The following is a 19,911-nucleotide window of genomic DNA, read 5'->3' on the forward strand; positions in this document are numbered from 1 at the left end:
TTAGCAGCATCCTCCAGAACTGCGAGCAATGCAGGGTCACCAGGATTGGACGAGGCCGTCTGTCGTCGGAAGTCGAGGCGCCGAGAATTCCGAGGGGCACACCTTCCCTGCGCGGTGTCTCGGGGCAGCTTGCAGCGGACAATAAATAAATGACTGCAAACCAGAGAGCGATTTTTGTTGGAGTTTGGGGCAGGGAGAGGGGATTGGGGAAAAGGGGGGAGAGGAATTGTTGGGGGGAGGGGGTACTACTTTCTCACTTTCTCTTTTTTTTTTTTTGCTTTTTTTTTTTTTTTTTGCTTTTTTGCTTTCAGAACCTTTGGGAAAAAGGACTTTGGTTTCTCAGAGTGTCGTTTTCCTCATTCAAGTCCTCTGGGGACGAGTTTAGAGTTGTCTGTCCCCAGAGAGACACAAGCACCTGTGCGTAACGACAGTCCCTTGGCGTGAGTCTTTTGTCATAGGGGGTTTCAAGTCAGCAATAAAATCCTTAGCGCGCCCCCTCCCCCAAGAATTTTGGTTCAGTTTTCGTCTTCTTTTAAACACAATGTACAAAAATAGAAATTCTTCCTTATTTCTTCATGTAAAAATATTCCTCTGATTGCAGTTCTCCGTGAGTGTGAGTGTGGGCTGGGGCGGCCTGGCGGGGCCACGGCGGGGCCAGCCTAGCCGGGGTGCGTGGGGCGGATCCGCCGGGACCGCTTGGTCACTGTGGTGTACTTGAAGGGCTTCTGCAGCTCTGCCTGTCCCTTGGGGTAGCGCTTCATGAAGTGCACGTCCTGCTGGTTCTCCCGGGTCTTGGGGCCCTTCCGTGGCCGCCCCTTCTTGGTGAAGCCCACGTACCAGCCAGAGTACTTGGCTGACATCAGGGCTGTGTAGTTGTTCTCCAGGACCTTCTCGATGAACACACACTCTTTGCTGGTGCCATCGGGCTGCAGGAGGAGAGAGCACGAGGAGGTGAGACGGGGGCGGGCAGGGGCAAGGGGCAGAGCTACGGCGAGTGGGCAATAGCAGGTGGCCAAGGCTTGGGATAGCCGAGTGGACAGGACCTGACCCAAGCTTTGGCCTCAGCGATTTCACTCCCTGGATCTGTCATACTGGCCCCTGCATCCTCCCCACTCACCCATCAGGGGACTGACAGACTCCCCCCATCATTTAAGGAATCATCTCTTCTTCACTCTCCACCTACAGCCAGGAGCTTCCACCCCAGCTCCGCTAGGACAAGAGACGGAGACATGACCCATCAAAACATCCTTTTGACTGGTGCAGAGCAAGTCAGGTGGCCTGAGCCATCCAATCCGTGTTGCTCAAGATCCCTGCATAAAGTGATCCCCCAAAACAAAGGCCGATTTAAACTTGGACAACACGTAAGGCTAAAGTGGAGGCAGCCATTGTACCACCACGAGGGGAAATTCTGTCCGACCACAAAGCCAACCTGGAGGAAGCGAAGCCAAGAGGAAGCGGATGAGCGAAACCAAGTCCTCCTCCCATCTTTCAGCTTCTGGACCGAGCTGCCTCCAATGCTCAAGTTACCTCACTGTTATGTGGGCCAATAATATCTTGCTTCCTTTAAAAGAGCTGAGACTGTGGTCTATCACATGCAATGGAAAGGTGTCCCAACCGATGGGCAATAAACCTGAGATGAAGTCAACTCCTCAACTGCCACTCAACTCCGCCGTTACACAGTTAACTGTAAATTACATTTCGTGTGGGATGTGCTCCATCTTAATATCTGGTATGAAGAGGGAGAGGAGCCTCTAAAAATAGTTTTAGCACAGCCAAACTCCAAGGCCTGTACTCATGGTTCTGAGATTTCTGGGTCCCAGGTGAACCCCCTGGGGGACTCTGCCAGGCAAGGAGCACTGGATTCAGAGTCCGAAGCTGCATCAACTCTAACACTTCCTTCTGTGACCTCAGGCTAGTTGATTCCACTCTCTAAACCTTGGACTCCTCGCCTGGACCAAACAGGGACAAGGCCTCCTGCCTCACAGAGATGTTATGGGGAATGACGCGTATCCATGGGCCTGGCGCGCAGTAGGAACTCGCTAAAGCATTTCTGAAGAGCAGGTGATTTGGTCGGTCTGGCCTCCCTCCTTGGATCCGATCTGCACAAAAGGCGGTGGGAAGCAGGCTTTGAATCTCTTCCTTGAGAAAGGCAAATTGCTCCATGTGGAAGAGTGGGAAACACACAAAGCTGGAAGGCCTGAATTAGCAGCACTCGAGTTTCCAACGAACATCTCCAAATTTAGGCCGGGCCCACTCCTCGTTACGGACAGATGCCCAGCCAAGTTGGAAGCCCAGCGGTCTGGCTGTGCGTGGAGACTGAGGTGCGAGTTCCAGCCTTTTGTTTGAAGTGGAAAACGGGCTGGAGCTTCCAGGAACGTTCACCTTTGAGCGGAGGGCAAGCTCGGGCCCTGCAGACAAAGTGCTGAACTTTGCAGTAAAGGGACAGACGGGGTAAGAAAACATTCTCTGGAGCAGAGACCTTTCGAGGAGGCTGCAGAGTGGGCAGGGGGCGGGCCTGGGAGACACACACGCGGGCCCCAGAGGACATTATGGGCGGGGTCAGCAGTGAGGGGTTGCGTGAGGGAAGCCGAGGGCCGGGGGAGGGGCCTATGAGCCTCAAGGGGGATAGAAAGCAGGGGTCTCTGGACTGGGGGAGGGGGGAGCCCTCATGAGTAATTCTGGAAGCTGTCTGTCCAACCTGAGTCCAGGTCCCTTGGCCAGTCTCAATGGAACAGTCGGAGCAAACTGGACAAAGCCTGCTCTATGGCTGTTTCCCCACCCTAGAATATCTGCCTGGAAAATTGCTTTCGACCTACAAGGCTCAGGTCAGGGACCGCCTCCCCTGGGAAGCCGTCCCTGACTGCCACCTAGCTCCCTGGCCATTTCCTCCTCTTCCTTCAAGCCTCTACTTAAGCATCAGACTTTACTGGACTCATACACCCCCTCATCTGAACCCCCTCAACATCCATTCCTCCTCCCACCTCCCAAGAGAGCAATTCTCTATCTGCCCGCCTCCCCTCAGCAGCCCTAGAGCTTCAGGAGGTCGGGGTTGCTTGTCAGTTGCTCTCTCAGCTTAGCACAGGTCTCCAGCCAAGACAGGGGTGCTCAGAGCATCTGTGGGTAAATGGATGAGAGTTCTCCTAGGATAGAAATGATGGGGGTGGGGGGGACACCAAAAGATGGGTTCTCCTCCAAAAAGAAAATCTGCCTCCTGGATCCCCTACAAATGTCCCTGAGACTGTCATGAGCTATGAGAGGCCCCTTCTGGGGGATATGCTGAGAAGGGGACAGAGTGAGTAGAGGGGTGGTGCGCTCTGCCTGCCTGCCTTGGTCTCCCCAGTCATTCACTCATTCATGTAGCTTTTTTTTTTTTTTTTTTTTTTTTTTTTGCTTTTTAGGGCCGCACTCATGGCTATGGAGGTTCCCAGGCTTGGGGTTGAACCAGAGCTTCAGCTTCCGGCCTACACCACCACCACAGCGACGCAGGATCCAAGCCTGGCTGTGACCTACACCACAGCCCATGGCAACACGGGATCCCCAACCCAATGAGCGAGGCCAGGGATCGAACGTGCAACCTCATGGTCACTAGTCGCTGCACCACAAAGGGAACTCCTCATTTAGCATTTATTGATCGCCGACTATAGGCCAGGCATTTCATACCCACTATTTCGTTTAATCCTCCTAACTTGCTGAGGTAGCCTCTAGCTGGTAGAAGGAAATAGTTCAAAGAGGCAAAAATGGCTTTCCCAAGGTCATGGAGTTTGTTAAGTGGCAGAGCCAGGATCTGAACCTGTCTTTGCCACTGCAGCTCGCTTCTCTATTGTCTAGTCCCAGACAGGCAGGCTCATGAGGAGAAAGCCTATGGAACGGTGGGTGCTGCCCATCTAAACACCTCGCCTGCCCCAGGACCACAGAGCCACCATCAGCATGAAGCCAGTTCTCGGAGGTTCGAGGGCCAGCATGGTGCCTGGCACACGTGCTCATACACGTCTGGGTTGAGAAGCTGGGCTTCAAGCTGAGGTTCCCAATGCTCCAGAGGTCAGAAGCCCCTTGGGGGAGCCATGGGGCCTATGACAGTCACGAGTTCCCCACCACAAACTCAGACCCAGCAGATAAGCAGCGAACAGTAGGCTTCCCGGGGCTTGACCCTCTGCCCTGACTACCTCTTCAACCCTGTAGAGATTTTAAAAAAAAAAAACACATGTGCTTGGGCCTCATCCCCCCAAATGCTGACTCAATTGGTTCAGGCAAGGCAGATCATCAATATTTAGAGAGGACGGGAATAGCCCATCCCAGAACCTTGGTGATTTAGTAGAATTTGATCATCTCTCCACTCTACCACCTCCAACCTCCGTCTTTCCAAACTGGAGTCCGATTCCTTCTATTTGATCTGAAGACTGAATAATGATGACATCATCTGGCCCCTAGTTCTAGTCTTACTTGAAACTAGAACTACCCCCTGAATGTTTTTAGTTACATAGGCAAAAAAAAAAGGGAAAAAAAATTCCTTTTTTTTTTTTCTTTCTTTTTTTTTTTTTTTTTTTTTGCTTAAAGGCATTTTGAATTGGGTTTCAGTTGCTTCTCACCAAAGCAATCTTCACAAAGATGGGGTGGTGGGCATGGTACCCCCTGCCCTGAAAGGGTCGGGGGCCCTATGCTGCCCCCAAAGAGGACACACCAGTGACCACACAGGAGGGGGCAGATGAGAAAAATCGAAAAATTGCCTAGTACATAGTACTCGACTCAACAACTATGTATGGAATGAAAGGAAGTACTGCCTCCCTGGGTCAGGTGGATGTGGGACCCAGAGAGGTGGCATGGAGAGGGGGGACCACCTATCTCCCAGGAGCTCAGGAGAAGAGCTCTGGCATAGGATGGGTTCAATGCAGCAGAGAGGGCAGCACCGCCAAGGGTCTTGCAGCATGGGAAAAGGCTCTGCTGGGGGCTCAACGATGTGTCCAGCTGTGGCCAGATGCATGAAGACCAACACTCAGGGTCAAGAGCAGCCGAGAAAGCTGTCCTCCTCCAAAGGAGCCAGGGCCTAAGCTGAGGTCAAGAGGCCCCAAAGTGAAGGACCCGGCTTCAAAGGGAAGGTAACTAATATTTACTAAGTAAGTGCCTACTAAGATAAGTGCCAGCATTCTCTTCCCATTTTACAGGTGAGGGTACTGAGACTCAGTGAGGTCAGGGCACTTTGATTCCCAGGCCTGATGGGGCTAATTCTGGCTGTAGGTGAAAAGTCAGTCCTCAAAAAGCAAGGCACCACGTGACTATTTCATTGGTGTCTCTGCAGCCTTTGGGGCAGGTGTGCGACAGATCCAGAATTGGCCCTCGTTGAGCTGCCAGCCTAGCCGGGGAGGCAGGCACAAAGACAGACAGTGACAATCCAGGTTAGCAGACCAGCAAGAGAGGGCTGTGTGAGGGGCTGTGGGCTCCGGGGTGGGTGCACGAACTAGAGGCTATGGAAGAAGGAGCCAGTACTCAGGGCAGATGGTGGAGGGAAGGGCAGTCCTGGCGGAGGGCACACACAGCACACACAAAGCCTCAAGTCCCCATCCAGGGAGCGGGGGCTGGCAGTGCCATGTGTCTGTGACATGAGGGCAGAGAGCCTCTCCCCAGAGAATGCAGCCTTTCTCAGGTAGGTGGTGAGGATCCAGGAACTGGTTCTGAGCTGGGTTGGGGGGCAGAGACCTGATCCTTGGGCACTTTAGAAAGTTGAGCGGGGGCAGTGGGGCAAGGCCTGGAGGCAGCTAGAAGAACACTCTTCTCGCAATGGTAGGAGGCCAGAAGAGGCAGGAGTTGAGGAAGGAGCAAACACACATCAGCCATCAAGGGTAATCCCAGGACCCGGCCTGACTGGCTCAGGAGTCTGTGACAGAAGAGGGACCCAAGGATCTGGGGCTTCCAGCTGCGGGAGCCGGAGAGCGAGAGGGGCGCTGGGCTAGGCAGAGGCCAACAGGGGGAACCTGCCCCTGGGGCAAAGTTGGGACAGGTGGATTCGAGGGGGATGCCCTTGGGGCCTCCCAGGCCAGCCCGGAAAGCAGGAAGGGATGATGGGGGGAGCAGCCGCAAGGGGGTTGGGAAGGAGGGGAGAGGAAGGGAGGGCCGGGGCTCCCGGGGCTGCGCCGAGCCCCGCCGCCAGCTGAACCGTCCCCAATATTAATGACGGGCGAGAGGGCGAGGGGCAGGAAATCGGAGCCGGCTCCTGTGGAAGCGGTGACTCAGCGGCCAGCCGGCGGGCGGGTGGAGGGCGGCCGGCGGCGGGGAGCGGCCCGAGGGGACGGGGCTGTTCTTTTGACCCCGGGCCGGCCCTCCTGGGGTCAGGATGCCGGGAACCGCGCAGACGGGGAGGGAGGGGCGCGCGGGCACTGGCACGGCGGGCTGCGTGCGCCTCCTCCTTTACACAGAAAAAGAGCGAAAAAGGGGGGCAGAAAAAGAAAAGAAAAAGAAAGCCGAGTCCACAACTGCAGGCAGGTTGGGCCTGGGAGGCGGCCCAGGCGGGCAGGAGAACAAAGCGCCTTGACGCGGGGCTGGCTGCGCCGCCACAGGAAACGCACGGCCAGGCCAGGGGACCCGGCGCCCGGCGCGCCCGCCGCCCCTGCCCCAGACCCCCTCGCCGGCCGGCTCGCCTTCGCCTCGGGACGCGCGGAAAGTGAATCACTAATGAAAACCACTCCTCGGCATCCCAGGGCTGCGCTCTGCGGATTACTATTATTTTGCTCTTTGAGAAGCTTCAGTTGGTGTGGGCAGGGCGGCTGGACTCCAAACCGGGCTTTGAAGCCTGCCTCGCTCCAATGTGGGACCTGGGAGGAGTGCCCGGTCGTGGCCAAGCCTCAGCTTTCTCATCTGTGCCAGGGGGATGGTGGTGGTACCAACCTCACGGGATTATTTGGGAGCATTTCTGCCCAGGGCCAGGCAGAAAGTAGGTGCTCAATTAACAGAGCCTACTGGTACCTGTTGTTATGAAGCAATCATAAGTGACAATACCCTGGCTGGGGTCCTTGGCCTGTTACCGGCTCTCTGGGCACTTGGGTATGGGGGAGGGGAAGAGGACTAAAAGTTGGGGGTTTCAGGAAGCCCAAACCACTGGCTTAAACAGGAATTGAGATCAGGCTTCTCTCCCTCCAACAAGGTGTAACAGATGCAAATCATCACCCTGGGCCTTGCCCCCAAGCAGCAGAAGCTGTCCTCCTTGGAATCTGGGGTTGCCCTCTACCCACTCCCCACGCCACCTGTAAGCAGAAATCACCCTTGTACAAGCTGGAAAGGGGGTGAGCAGGGTCCCTGCAGAGAGAAGGGAACATGGGGCCTGATTCCATCATAGAGCTACTGCCAGTAACACCTTCCACTGGAACATCCAAAGGAAGCAAGTGTGTGAGCTTCACCAACAAGGACACACAGCAAAAGCAGGAGGCTCAGAACCCCTGGCTTGTGGGTCCACCATCACCCCTCACCCCTGCTGTGTAATGTGTTCTGTGCAGCTCTCTAGCCTGTCCCAAAGAAATAAAATCCTCCTGAAAGGCTAGAATCAGAAGGCCCAGCACTGATGAGGCTGCTGGGTTCCGGAGGCACTGCTTCCAGGAATCGTAAACCCCTGATGATTGTGAAAACAATGCTGCAGCCCCCAGCCCTTGGCCTGCTGGTTCCCTGTTCCCAGACATAAGGTACATTCGGGCAGGGAGCCCCAGAACCCCTCAAGGATTCTCCCACTCAAGAGCAAGCTCCACCTCCACCAGGAGAGATCAGAGTGCTGTAAGCTCCCCTGGGTCACAGCCACGGATCCCTCCGCCTGGGGGGACAGAGACAAGGTGGGAGTGGCGAGAGGAAGCGATCTCACACACACACACACACACACACACACACATTCTCTCTCTCTCTCTCTCTCTCTCTCTCTCTCTCTCTCTCTCTGTCTCTCGCAGGTGCTTCCATTTGAAGCTGACCGGGCCTTGGACACACTGTTCCAGCTACCCAGAGCTGCCGAGGGGACCCACCCAATTCCAGGCCATCACTCACCTTCCCCACAAGCTTGCCTTTCCGGTTCATACACAGGTAGAATTCCGTCTCCTTGCCCTTGATCCGGACTTGACTCCCGAAGGTATCTGTCTCCACTAGGAGCTGGGCTTCGAAAGGCAGAAGGAGAACAAGACACATTTTTTTACCGGGGACAGTGGCGTGGCCTAAAGACTCAGCAATAGAATTCCCGACAATGTCCCAGGACCCCCACACTGCCCAAAATCGGGCCCAGGGGACCGCTCTGACAGGTCTCATGGGAGCCCCCTGCCCCTCAGGCAGGGAGAGAAGCTGCCTGACACCTGTTCCCCTCCCCCAGCTCCTCTGGACTCTACTTGGGACCCAGATCGCTCCAGCCAGAGGGGCATTCTGTCCCTTGTGGTGAAAGATCCAAAGATCGGTGTGCCTTCTCTCGCCCTCATCACCCACGAACCACCCCCCTTTAACTCCCTTCCCCAAAACAGGGCCGATAGCCACACAAATAACCCCAGAGAAGCAGGAGTCTCTGGCCTAAGGGATCAGACAGATGCTCGTGAGCTCACACACACACACACACACACACACACACACACACACACACAAACTGCCTTGGGGAATGCCAAGCTACTTCCTCCAAAACTTAGGTCAGAGGCCCCTTCCTCCAGGGCAAACATCTGGAGTATCCCCTCCCCACCTCCCCCCGGGGATATGGAGGCGAGGGAGTGCCCTGTCCACTTGGGTGGGAAAGGGCCTGGGAGCAGTGGTTCGAGGCCCTGGGGAAAGGATGCTCTCTGCATAAAATTTCACTTTCCTCAATCAAAGCCACTGACGCTGAGGGGTAACCAACTCCCAGGAGCCCAGAAGTCCCAATTAGGACCCAACATCCCCTAGTCCAGAGTTGGGGACCCCATGCTAAACCACCCATGCTTCATAGAGCCCCCCTCCGGACTAGGGGTGTCCAGAGCTGATCCCCAAAGGCCTGACTGAACAAGGACATCAAGTGGCCAAAGGGTGACTGCCTCAATTAGGGATACTGCAAGCCCCCTCCCTGTCACCCTGCCACTCCACGTTTTCTGTACAGTAGGGTGCCGTGTGACTTTGGTGGGTCATGTGCCTTTTCTGAGCTTGAATTCCTAGGCCCATTCCCCCGCCCCGCAACCACCTCCCTCCAACCCCTCCAAAACTGCCTTCTTTGCCTATGACCCCCCCATTCTGTCCCTCCCTCCTTTGACCTTTTGTTTCCCAGCACCTGCCCCTCCCTCACCCACAAAACTGTAATTTCAGTGGCAAGGGACTTGCTTCTCCATAACAAAAATCATAGCCCTAAATACAGTATCCTTGGAGCCACAAAGAGTGTACCTCCGTGCCCCTAAAATACACTAGGTATGATTTTAATAAAAAAAATTTTTAAATATATACCCTGGTGCCCTGCTGTGAAAATTAAAACCATCTGGAACTCAGGATTTCCAATAATTAATCTAGCCCTCCTTTGACACCACGACTAATTAAAATATGATACCCATCTTTCCAAGGGAAAAAAGAAGAATTTACATAAAATTTAAAGATCTAACAAGAATTTAGTAATTCTAGGAACAAGGGTGGGGGGCACATTCTTCTCTCCACCTTCCCCCATCCCCAGTAAACACGGAGTTGAGAATATTAACCAACATCGAGATAAGGGGTTACAAGCCCTTCAGGCTGCCTGTTCCCCTTAGTTCAAACGCCCTATAAGTCTCCTGTTAGCTTGGTCCCTGGGAACCAAGGGCCAAGCATCAGAGCAGCTCTGGGACTTGCCTTCTGTATCTCTTCACAAAGCTCAGGGCCCCCATGGGATGGGGGTTGTTGGGGGGTCAGAAGGGTCCTCAACTCCGAGGAGTTTCTGATGAAGGCAGCGTATGTAAAGGGAAAGGTGAGAGCTTTGGCGTGCACAGATATGGCTCTGAATTCCTGACCCCACTTGCCACCTGTCTGACCTTGGGCCTCAGTCTCTTCACCTGTCAAATGGGGCTAGTCAGTCATCCCTACTGTCAACAGCTATTTCAAGGCTTCCCTAAAATGATATAAAGGATCCAGCACCCTGGGTTCAGAGGCTCGGATAGGGGAAGCTCAGTAACTGTTGTTTAAGTTTCCTAATGACTGTAAAACAAAACTATTTTCCCAGAAAAAAAAAAGAGTGGAAAAAAAAGGCAGAGGCAGAGCAGAATTGGCCTCCCCAAGGTGCTCCCACTGTCCCCAACTTCCTCGGCATCCTCCAGGGTCGCTGGTACCCCACACCAAGAGTCTATCGGAAAATGCCTTAGGCTGGGATTCATGGGGTCTGATTCCATTTCTGCCACGGCCATCCTGGCTGCGTGACCTTGAGCAAGCCCCACACCCCTCTGAGACTCAGTTTCCTCACCCCTGCCGTGGAGATGGGGCTTGACCCTATTCTGATTGTCTCCCGGTTTGGAGAGGGGGAGGGACAGGAAACTGTAAGAAGAGGGGGAGCCCGCAGGGGCCAGGCCCAGGACCCCAAGTGAGTCCCAGAGGGAAACAGCTCTGTCTGCCAGGGCCTCTGTCCTCAGAACAGCTCCGGCTGCATGCTAAAGTTGCACATCCCCAGGGAGGGTGGGTGTCTTGGTTCCCTTTTTACAGTGTAGGAAACTGAGGTTCGGAGAAGCAACCCGGCTGGAAGGGCTGACCTCAGCTCTGCCTGGCTCTTCTTGCTGCGGCCGGGATCCCAGAGGAGGGCCCCCAGCTCTAGGGAGACTTGGCTCAGAGCACAGCCCCCACCTCTGCTCAACCACGGCACGTCGGGGAAGCGCTGGCCTCTGCCTAAGCCATCCGCAGGGCCTGGGGAGGGGCTCGACTGCACCTCCCCCCCCCAAGCCTCGCCACCCCCACCCCAGTGTGGGGAGAGTCTGCACCCAGGGGGCCAGAAATCTGTTCTTCCCCCTCAACCGCAACAAGCCATGGAGTGACCTAGACTCCGCTCGGGCGCATGACATAATGAGGAGGGAGCCGGGCCAGAATTATGTAAAGTCTTTGGGGAGCAATAGCAGCAGCAGTTCTCAGAAAGAGAGAAAGAGAGACTCCGCCCACCCAGACCAGGTCTGCCCCAGAGCCTGCCTGGTTCTCAGCATCACGCGCCCCTTGTCTCATGACCTAAGACCCCAAGGCCCCCAGATGAAGCCCTCAGGAGCTAGAAACCTCATCTCCGTTCGCATCCATTCTCACGTCTGTCCCAGGCCAGGTGGGGGGTGGGGGGGACACTATCTCCCTCCTCCCCAGCCTGGCATCCCCTCCTCCTCTCTCTGCCACTCTTGCCCCCCGGCAGTCTCTCAACCCATCGGCCAGAGGGATCCTGTGAAAGTAGAAAACGAACTGTGTCCCCTCCCTGCTAAAGCCTCCCAAGGATCTCCAACCCACTCAAATGCCAGATTCTTTACGGGGACCCTTAAGGGGCACTCCATCTGGCCCCTGCTGCCTGCCCCCACCTCCCACCCTCACTCACAGCCCACTGGCCACACCCCCCCTTGGTGCTCCTCCTCTAACACACCAAGCACACACCCACCCCAGGGCCTTTGCACTTCTCCTCTACCTGGAGCTGGCTTTGCCCAGAGTTTCCCATAAGCAGCGGCTTCTCATCTCCTAGGCTGACATCTCAACTCAAATGTCACCTCCTCAGGAGGTTCCCATCGTGGCTCAGTGGTAATGAACCTGACTAGTATCTATGAGGACACGGGTTCCATCCCTGGCCTCGCTGAGTGGGTTAAGGACCCGGTGTTGCTGTGCTCTGTGGTATAGGTTGCAGATGCAGCTTGGATCTGGCGTTGCTGTGGCTGTGGTGTAGGCCAGCAGCTGTAGCTCTGATTCGACCCCTAGCCTGGGAACCTCCCTATGCCACGGGTGCGGTCCTAAATAGCAAAAATAAAATTAAAAAAAATAAATAAATAAAAACAGGCAGGATTCACACCCAGGCAGGCTGCTAACCCAGAAATCTGGGTCTTAGCCTGTCTCCCCCGCCGGTCACTTTGCCTCCATGCCACTCCCTTTGCAGAGGGCAGGAGCAGAGAATGAACAAACACCAAGGGCGGGCAGGAAAGGTCTTGGCTTTGACCTCAGCTTCTTAGGGCTGAGGTCTGTGGGTGGGGATGCCCAAAGAGCCAAAGGTTGGGGTCCAGACCTCCCCAGTTCCACCCCCACAGGACCCGGAGGGAGGAAGGGGTGCCTACGGTCATCCTGAGGAAGGTACCTTCTAGACGATTCTGGGATATGGGGGGAGCTTAGAGGAGCAGCTAAGTCTGGGTTTAAACCACAGCCAGAGAGGTAGGAAATGGCTTCAGATCTGGTTTGGACCAGAAGGAAAGGCTGCATGCACCAGATAGACAAGCAAGGACAGGATGGGGGGGCCCCCACAGCTCAGTTCCCCGAAGGGAAAGGCCACAGGGCCAGGCCCACCAGGGGCCACGGAGCAGGAGCCCAGCGCCTGCCCATGGCTGGGTGCTGGGAACTCGAAGGGCCCAGTCCCTTCTCCAGCATCGGAGAGGGAAGCAGACAAGGGAGAAGAGGAAGGAGAAAGCAAAGGAGCTGGAAAGAAAGGCTCTCTAGAAAAACCCACACTGTCTTTCCCGCCCCACCCCAGATTTCTCTTAAATGCCCAGAGTAACAATGACAATGAACAAAATAACTGCTAATTCTTATTTGAGCATCTACCATTCGTCAGACCCTGTGCTTAGAGCCTGAACATGAAATGCCCCAACAACCCTATGAGGTAGGAACTCTCACGCCCATTTTATAGATGAAGAAACTGAGCAGTTAAGTTACAATCCAGCATCACACAGGAGGACCAGGAGTCGGAACACAGGCAGAGTAACGCCGGAGCTAGTCTGAGATAGAGAGATTCAGACAGAAGTAGGCAGAGCGGAACAGGCAGGCCGGCGATGGCAGAGGAAGGAGAACTGACTTTGCTGGATTGACTGGCCGATTGCGGTAGGATTCTCTAGCCGTGCTTCCCTGCACGCAATCCAGGGCCTCGCCTTGAACACTTTGGGTTTGAAGGGTAGGAAACAGCGGGGAAATACAGAGCGGCAGAGACCCCGAGAGACACATACAAAGAGGAACACAGGAGACAGGACCCAGAGAAAGGCAACTAGAAGAAACTCAGCTGGAGAATCAGTTTCTTTTTCCCCCAAGCCTCGGGGTAAAGCCCCCAAGACCTGAGAGAGCAGCGAGGAGCCGGGAGCCAGTGAGATGCTGTTCAGAGCCGGCCCGCACCCAGGCCAAGCACAGGGTGGCCAGCAGCGGCTGGCCGCTACAGTTCAGATGCTGACAGGGCTGCTGGCCACTTTCCAGGCATCATCCTCCAGCAAGGAAACGTCCTTGCTACAAAAGGCACAGGAAGGTCAGACGGAATCAGTGCTCCCTTCCTCCCCTCTGAAGGGGGACCAGGTCGAGGGGAGAGGAGAGAAGTGGGGGCGGGGGGAAGGATCCTTTCTGGAGATGTTTCAACATTGCTGTTCACACACACACACACACACACACCTCCGCCCCTGTGGCCTTTCTCCAAAGGTGCTCATGGTTCCCTTTCTCCTAACGTCCCCCAAGGAGGTTGGCAGGCCACGTGGGCTTGCTGGAAAGAAAGAGGGAAAGAATCGATAGGATTGATCAGGAGCTATATTTAATCCTAGCTGGAGCCCTCATGTGGCCATTTGAGCTGCAGAGTCAGCAGGGGTGGGTGGCCACTCCTCACTGGGGACAGAAGTCATGGGGCAGGTGCTCAGAGGGCAAGGGGTTGAGATGGAGATCTGAATGCCCCTTCCCAGCCGGGAGAAGCCCTCGGGCTCTGTGGCTCACCGCACACCTTTGCGTGATGCAAGGCTGGCGGGAAGGGAGGACGGGAGAGGAGGTGGGAGGGAGGACGGGAGAGGAGGTGGGAGGGAGCACGGATTCCCCAACCACCTACTGTGTGCTGAGCTCTGTGCCCAGGGCAGGGGGCAGGGGGCCGTCCACACTCCCAGCGGCACTCATGGGTCACCCACGAATTCACCAGCTCAGGCATATATTGAGCACTGCTTTGTGGCTGGCTCTGCGCATGGGGAGACAGAAGCCGCCTAGCTTTAGAGGTGGCACTCTAGCGGGAAATGCAGAGAGCAAGTAACCAATACACAATGGAATGGCAGGTAGCAAGAAGGGCTAGGAAGAGAGGACAGAGAGAGGATTTCTCTGGTAAGGGGTCAACTGAACAGTAGTCTGAGTGAAGGGAGGGAGCAAAAGGCTGAGGACGTCCGGGAGAAAGGCAAGGGCACTCTGGCCTGAGGTTGGAGCAAAGGCCCTTGGCTGGGGAGAGGCCTGGCGAGTCATGTTCAAGGGGCAGGATGCTGGATGGGGCTGCAGCAGAGCAGGCGAGGAGGAGGGCAGTGGAATCCAGAGTTAGAGGGCTAGTCAGGAGCCAGGGCATGCCAGGACTTGGATTTCATTCTGAATGAGATGAGAGCCTTTGACTGACACATTCTGGACTGCTGCATGGAGCATCAGACTCAGAGAGAAAGTTGGGGGGCTGGGGCAGGGGTGTATATTGCCTCAGCCACACCAAGCAGCCCTAAGGACCTGGCCCCTTGCTGAAGCACGGCCCTACAGCAGGTACCAGGATGAGGCAAAGGAGACTAGAGGGCCCCCTCCCACTTCCATCACCAGCTCAGCAAAAGCTCTGAAAGACCCCACATAACTTCCTGGGCGAGACACGCAAGTCAGCCTCTGACTGTGCTGTGCGTTGCCCCATAATTACGTTTACTCATTCGCCTAGTAACCTTTTTTAAAATTTTGTGGGCGCCCCACGGCATATGGAGTTCCTGAGCTAAGGATCAGATGCAGCTGCAGCGGCAACCTATGCTTGCAGCAACGAGGGATCCTTAACCCGCGCGGTGCCAAGCCATGCCGGGCCAGGGATCAAACTTGTGTCCCAGTGCTCCAGAGATGCCCCGATCCCAATGCACCACAGCAGGAACTCCCATCTAGTAACTTTTAAGGAGGACCTGCTTTCTGACAGACCGACCATGTACTAGGCAAAAAGCTTTTTTTTTTTTTAATGATTTTTACTTTTTCCATTGCAGTTGGTTTACAGTGTTCTGTCTGCAAAATGTTTATTGCTTTCAAGGAGCTCGTGTTCTCAGAGGGGCAAGGGTGAGCCAGGGTGGGCTCAGGAAGGGTGCCTCGTGGGGCACAGCCCATGCCGGAGGCAGGCTGGCACCCCGTGACCCTGAGCGAGCAACGGCGACACAGCAGGAATCACAGACTAAGCCAGGGCCAAGCTGGAGGAATCCCAGGGGTACCAGCTCTATGCCTCGCCCCCTGCCTCCCCAACAACGTGAGGAAACCCAGGTGCAGGGAGGGACAGGAAGGGCCTGAGGGGACCCAGAGAGTGAGGGGCCCAGGCTCTTCTTAATGGAGAGTCAGCCCCTAGGAAAGAGCAAGGGTTCTGGCCTGGGAGCTCCTGAGGACTGGGACCAGGTGTGTCTCCCTCAACGCTGTATCACCAAGTGAGAGAGGGACCCCTGTGTGACCTGAGAGACCAGATCACACCCAACAGAAGGATCCAAACACTCTTCCACATCCAGCCTGAGACGGCAGCCAGAGCGCGGCCAGACAACCCTGCTGCGTGGAATTATGCTAAAGGAGCCTCTTCTCCCTGCAGCACGCCAGGCCCCACTGATGAGAGAGAGGCAGCATCCCTCTGGAAGCTCCAGGGACCCGTTCCCGTGAGGGGCACCCTGATCTGAGCCCACGACGGATCTCCCAGTCCCCGTATAACAGCAATGAGTCCAGGTGTTATTATGAATGGTCTTGCTCTAGTAATCATATATCATCTTTGAGCATAAGGTAGCCTCTCATCTCAAATACCCCGATTTGGAAAAGAGTAACCAGGATTAGAAAGGCTAACTCACAGCTAAGGTCTCCAGCTCGTAAGTGATGGAGCCGAGCTTCAAATCCCTTCTGATTCCAGAGGCCACAGGCTCAGCCTCGCCAGAGACCACCTCCCTGGCTGTCGTAGCACCTCCAGGGGTCTGCTCAGGCCTGTCTGACCACTGTCAGTCTTGGAGGCTGGCCTACTGCAAAACCTTGGGTGTTCGGGGTTTTTGTTCTTATCAAGTAGAGAAGTCCTTTCTTGAAATGAAAGCAGGCAGGAACAGCCAATCACAAGACTTATAAAAGCCAAAGGGCCCCCACAGCACCATCCCCTATGCGGGGGGCCCCCATCCCTCCCTGAAGGCTGGCCCGGGTGACCTCTCCTCTGCTAAGACTCAAGTCTCATCACCCAGCAGCCCTGCTTCCTGCAGCCAGGGGGTGCTGATGCCCCCACATCCCAGCTGGAGGCAGGTGGAGTAGAGCCTTCTCCTCCTCCTCTGGCAAGTGAAGAAACTGAGCCCAGAGCCAGACATGCCCGTCCCAGGCACTGAGAGCTGCTCCATGGCAGAGCTGCCACTGAAGCTAGGGATCCTGCCTGCTGGTCCAGGGCGGTTTCATCAAGGTAGCACCTACCTGCGAGACAGCAGGGACCAGGAAGGACCAAGGGCAGGAAAGGGAGGGGCGATGTAATAATCCCAGATGGGCAGGGGGCCTCCCCCCCCCCACCCCGTGTCCCCGCATAGCCAGGGGGACTTACTACCTAAACCTCGAGCCCCCTGGCTACCATACCTCTCTCTCCAAGCCAAAGCTAAGAAAGTCCCTCATATGTGAAATAGCCACCCTCAGGGCCCTCCAAGTGCTCTGGGAAAGCTTCAGGAGCCATGGGGAGACCCTCTTGGAGAAGAGCCTGGTCTAGAAGCCTGGCTACATCGATGCAGATTTCACAAAAGACTGCTTGCCACTGTAAAGCCGACCGAGAGCTCCTGGGCAGGGCCCCCGGACAAAGGTGGGCCTGGGTCTTGCCCCTGCCCGTGGAGGCTAGTGCCTCAGGAGGCCATCGAATCTGAGATTCTGCAGGTCCTACAGACTCACATCTGAGATTCCAAGGGTCTGTGGGGATTCCAGACTGCAAGCATTTACTGGGATGGTTTAGACCTGATGTTTGCTGAAATTCCCAGACGGCATTCTCACTGTGTATGAATGCGGGTCTCAGATTACTCCCTGCTTTCAGCTGGACAGAGCTCTGGGAAGGAGGCCGTGGGTTCCTGGACCATCCTGGGCCCCCTGGCCTGACTAAGGACCCCTAGCCTCCCCTCCCCCATAGGCAGGGCCGCCCTCTAACGCAGCCCCATCCTCCTGGCTGCCTTGGCCCCATAAATCACCCTCCCAATAATATTTGTATTGATTATCTAGATTGGAAGCCTCAATTGGCTCCATTGTCTCACTTCCTCTACCAGGGCTCACAGATGGGGTCCCTTCGCCTCATCTGCGTTTCTAATGCGACATTTAAAGGGAGCAGCCTCCTCGGCCAGCTAGGTCCCCTTGCTGCACTGGGTGTCAGGGGGTTGGAGGAGTGATAAACATATGCCTCGACAGAGAATCATTCGATTGAGAGTTTGTGGAGCTGGAGGAGAAGCCAAGATGGGCAAGGCCGTGGCCGCTCCAAGGGTGGTGGCCCGAAGCCCCAAGGCGCTCGTTAGAAATGCAGAGCTCGGGCCCCACCCCAGAGCCTCCAAAGCAGCATCAGCATTTTAACGAGCTCCCTCCGTGATTCGGATTCGGAGGCACGCTGATGTGTAAGAGCCACTGCTCTAGCCTCGCCCATGTGATGTCAGAAGGGAGAGGGAGGCCCAGAGAAGACAAGGTCACGGCAGGTGAGCTCCCCTGACTCTCCAGCTTGCGCAGAGGGAACGAGGCGGCAAGTGGTTTCTGGAGCGGGGGGCCAGCCATTTCTGGCCCCTTCTCCCTCCCAAACTCCTGACTCCTATCTCAGAGCCTGGACAGATGGTCCAGACCAGAGCCTGACCCCCCTGTACTCTCCCAGCCCGGAGGGGCCAGCGAGAGCTCCCGGGACTCCCCAGGCGGGCACCTCCCTCCCGCCCCAGCCAGCCAGCTGCCCCTTCCCTGGCAGCAACTGGACAGCAGATCCCAGGGAAAACCCGCACCTGGATCTGCCCCGCACAGCCAGGCGCCCGCGGAGGGGGGCCCAGAGAGACGAGGCCCCAGAGAGGCGGCCAGCAGAGGGCCTGGGAGAGGTGGGGTGGGGGGAGGGATGGAAAGCCGTGGTCAGAGGGAGGGAGGCAGGGAGAGAGACAGATCATGGCGAGGGGGGAGACTGGGAGATGGGCAGAAAGAACCAGGAGGGGAGAACGACTCAAAGAGAGAAATGCCAGTAAAGCCAGAAAAGAAGAAGGGGGCAGAGGGAGGGAGGGGAACGGAGGCCGGAAAGAGACACGGGGCAGGAGGAGAAGGGGAGGCAGCTGGCCTGGAGAAGCGGGAGCCCGGCGTGGCCCAGCCCTGCCCGGCCTGGCCCAGCCCCCAGTGGCAGTGCAGCTGCCACACTTGGGCCCTACCATGAGGTCAGTCCTGCCCCGGGGCTGAGGGAAAATAAATGGTGTCCAAGATAAAAGGTCCCAGAAAGTATTTGTCTTGTTGTCATGTCTTGACGGCAATGGGCAGGGGCTGGCGGGCAGGCGGGGCACCATCTCGGCAAAGCCCAGGCTGGCAGGCTCAGCCACACACACACACACACACACACACACACACACACACTCACACACAGAGGACCCTGGCCTCAGCCTGCCACCCACAGCCCCAGCTCCCCCCAGCTCAGGCTGGGGCCTGAGACACCTCCCAGAGCTTGGGTCTGGGAGGCCAGGAAGTAGTAGAGACACGGTCAGTATTTGCTCAGGGTCTGGCCCCAAATCCACCCTCCAAGCTCTAGGAAGGAGGAGTCCTGCTTGCTTCCCCCACTGCTGAGGGTCTCTGTGGGTGGGGGGCTTGGGGAGGGAAGGGAGTCAGGGTCGCACATCTCCCAGACCCCTTGCAGAGGAAGCTTGGGGCAGGTGATGGTTCCTAAACACCCCAGAGGAAAGCTGGGCAGTTCCGGGGTCAAGGGCGGGTCAAGGAGACCCCATGGCCCAAAGTGCTGTGAGTGCTCATGCCCCACAGGTGCACAAGCTCAAGCCCCCCCCGAGCACATACGCACACAGCTCACACATATGTACATATGTGCACACACTCACACCAGGCGGATTTCCACCACCAACAGCAGCATCCAAAAAGCAGTCCCCAGAGTTCCTCCCTCTCTGAGTATCTGAACCTGGGGCAGGTGAGCAATGCCACCGGGAGCAGCAACCTTTTTAGGCCATCAGGCAAGCCACTGATACCCAGGACGACTGGCCTTAATGGGGCATTTACCAGCAAGAGGGTGTCTTCCGTTATTACTCTCCTAACAAGGCTCTCAGGGCTGCACGACTGCATCCCCATTTTACAGATGAGGAAACCGAGACCCAGAAAGGCTCAGCACCAGGACGTGGCAGAGCTGGGATTTGAACTGGAGGTCTCAGAGGCCAGAGTGGGTTCACAGTGCAAGGGGTGAGGAGGGGGGGAAGGAGGGGCTGGCACCTACCATACTTGTCCCCGTCCTCGCCGCGGGCACTGATCCTGCGGCCCAGGACCTGGATGTGCTTCCCGCTGGTCCGGCTGTAGAGCTGGTACAGCCGCAGCTGCTTACGGCTCACATCGTCCCGAGCCCGCGTCTGGTTCTCCACGTGGATGCGGAAGTCCACGTTCTCCTCGGCTGCCAGCACCTGAGCAGGGAAAGGGGTGACAGTGAGCCACCCTGGAAGTCGAGCGTCGCTGTGCGCAGGAACCCCATTCACAGCAAAGAGCCAGGGCCTCCTCCTGTGCCAGCTCTGGGCCAGGCATTGGCACGTGCCCGCTTACCTCGCCTATGTCACAGATGAGGCAACTGGAGCTCAGAGAGGTGAGGCACCTGCCCAAGGTGGCTCAGCCAGGAAGTGGCAAAGCTAAGAT

At 56.3% G+C, this 19,911-nt stretch overlaps 1 protein-coding gene across 2 annotated transcripts in view; it reads right to left on the reverse strand.

Moving 5' to 3' along the window:
• Positions 1-257: 257 nt before the first annotated feature.
• The window catches only part of FGF18 (fibroblast growth factor 18), a 35,478-nt gene continuing 15,824 nt past the window's right edge, over positions 258-19,911 (reverse strand). Inside the window, exons 3-5 of one of the 2 annotated variants that reach the window (XM_003134056.6) lie at positions 19,505-19,685; positions 8,014-8,120; positions 258-926 (exon numbers count right to left, since the gene is read on the reverse strand). In XM_003134056.6, coding sequence (XP_003134104.1) covers positions 660-926; positions 8,014-8,120; positions 19,505-19,685 — 555 coding nt within the window. In that variant the 3' untranslated portion in view covers positions 258-659. The remainder of the gene's footprint in view (positions 927-8,013; positions 8,121-19,504; positions 19,686-19,911) is intronic. The other variant, XM_013990660.3, reaches the window with a different exon arrangement.

Source organism: Sus scrofa, chromosome 16 (genome assembly GCF_054392235.1).
Source record: "Sus scrofa isolate SSC_HxYL_T2T_F1_AM1 chromosome 16, Sscrofa_HxYL_maternal_Yorkshire_Landrace_v2.0, whole genome shotgun sequence".
In the NCBI taxonomy this organism is placed as follows: Eukaryota; Metazoa; Chordata; class Mammalia; order Artiodactyla; family Suidae; genus Sus; species Sus scrofa.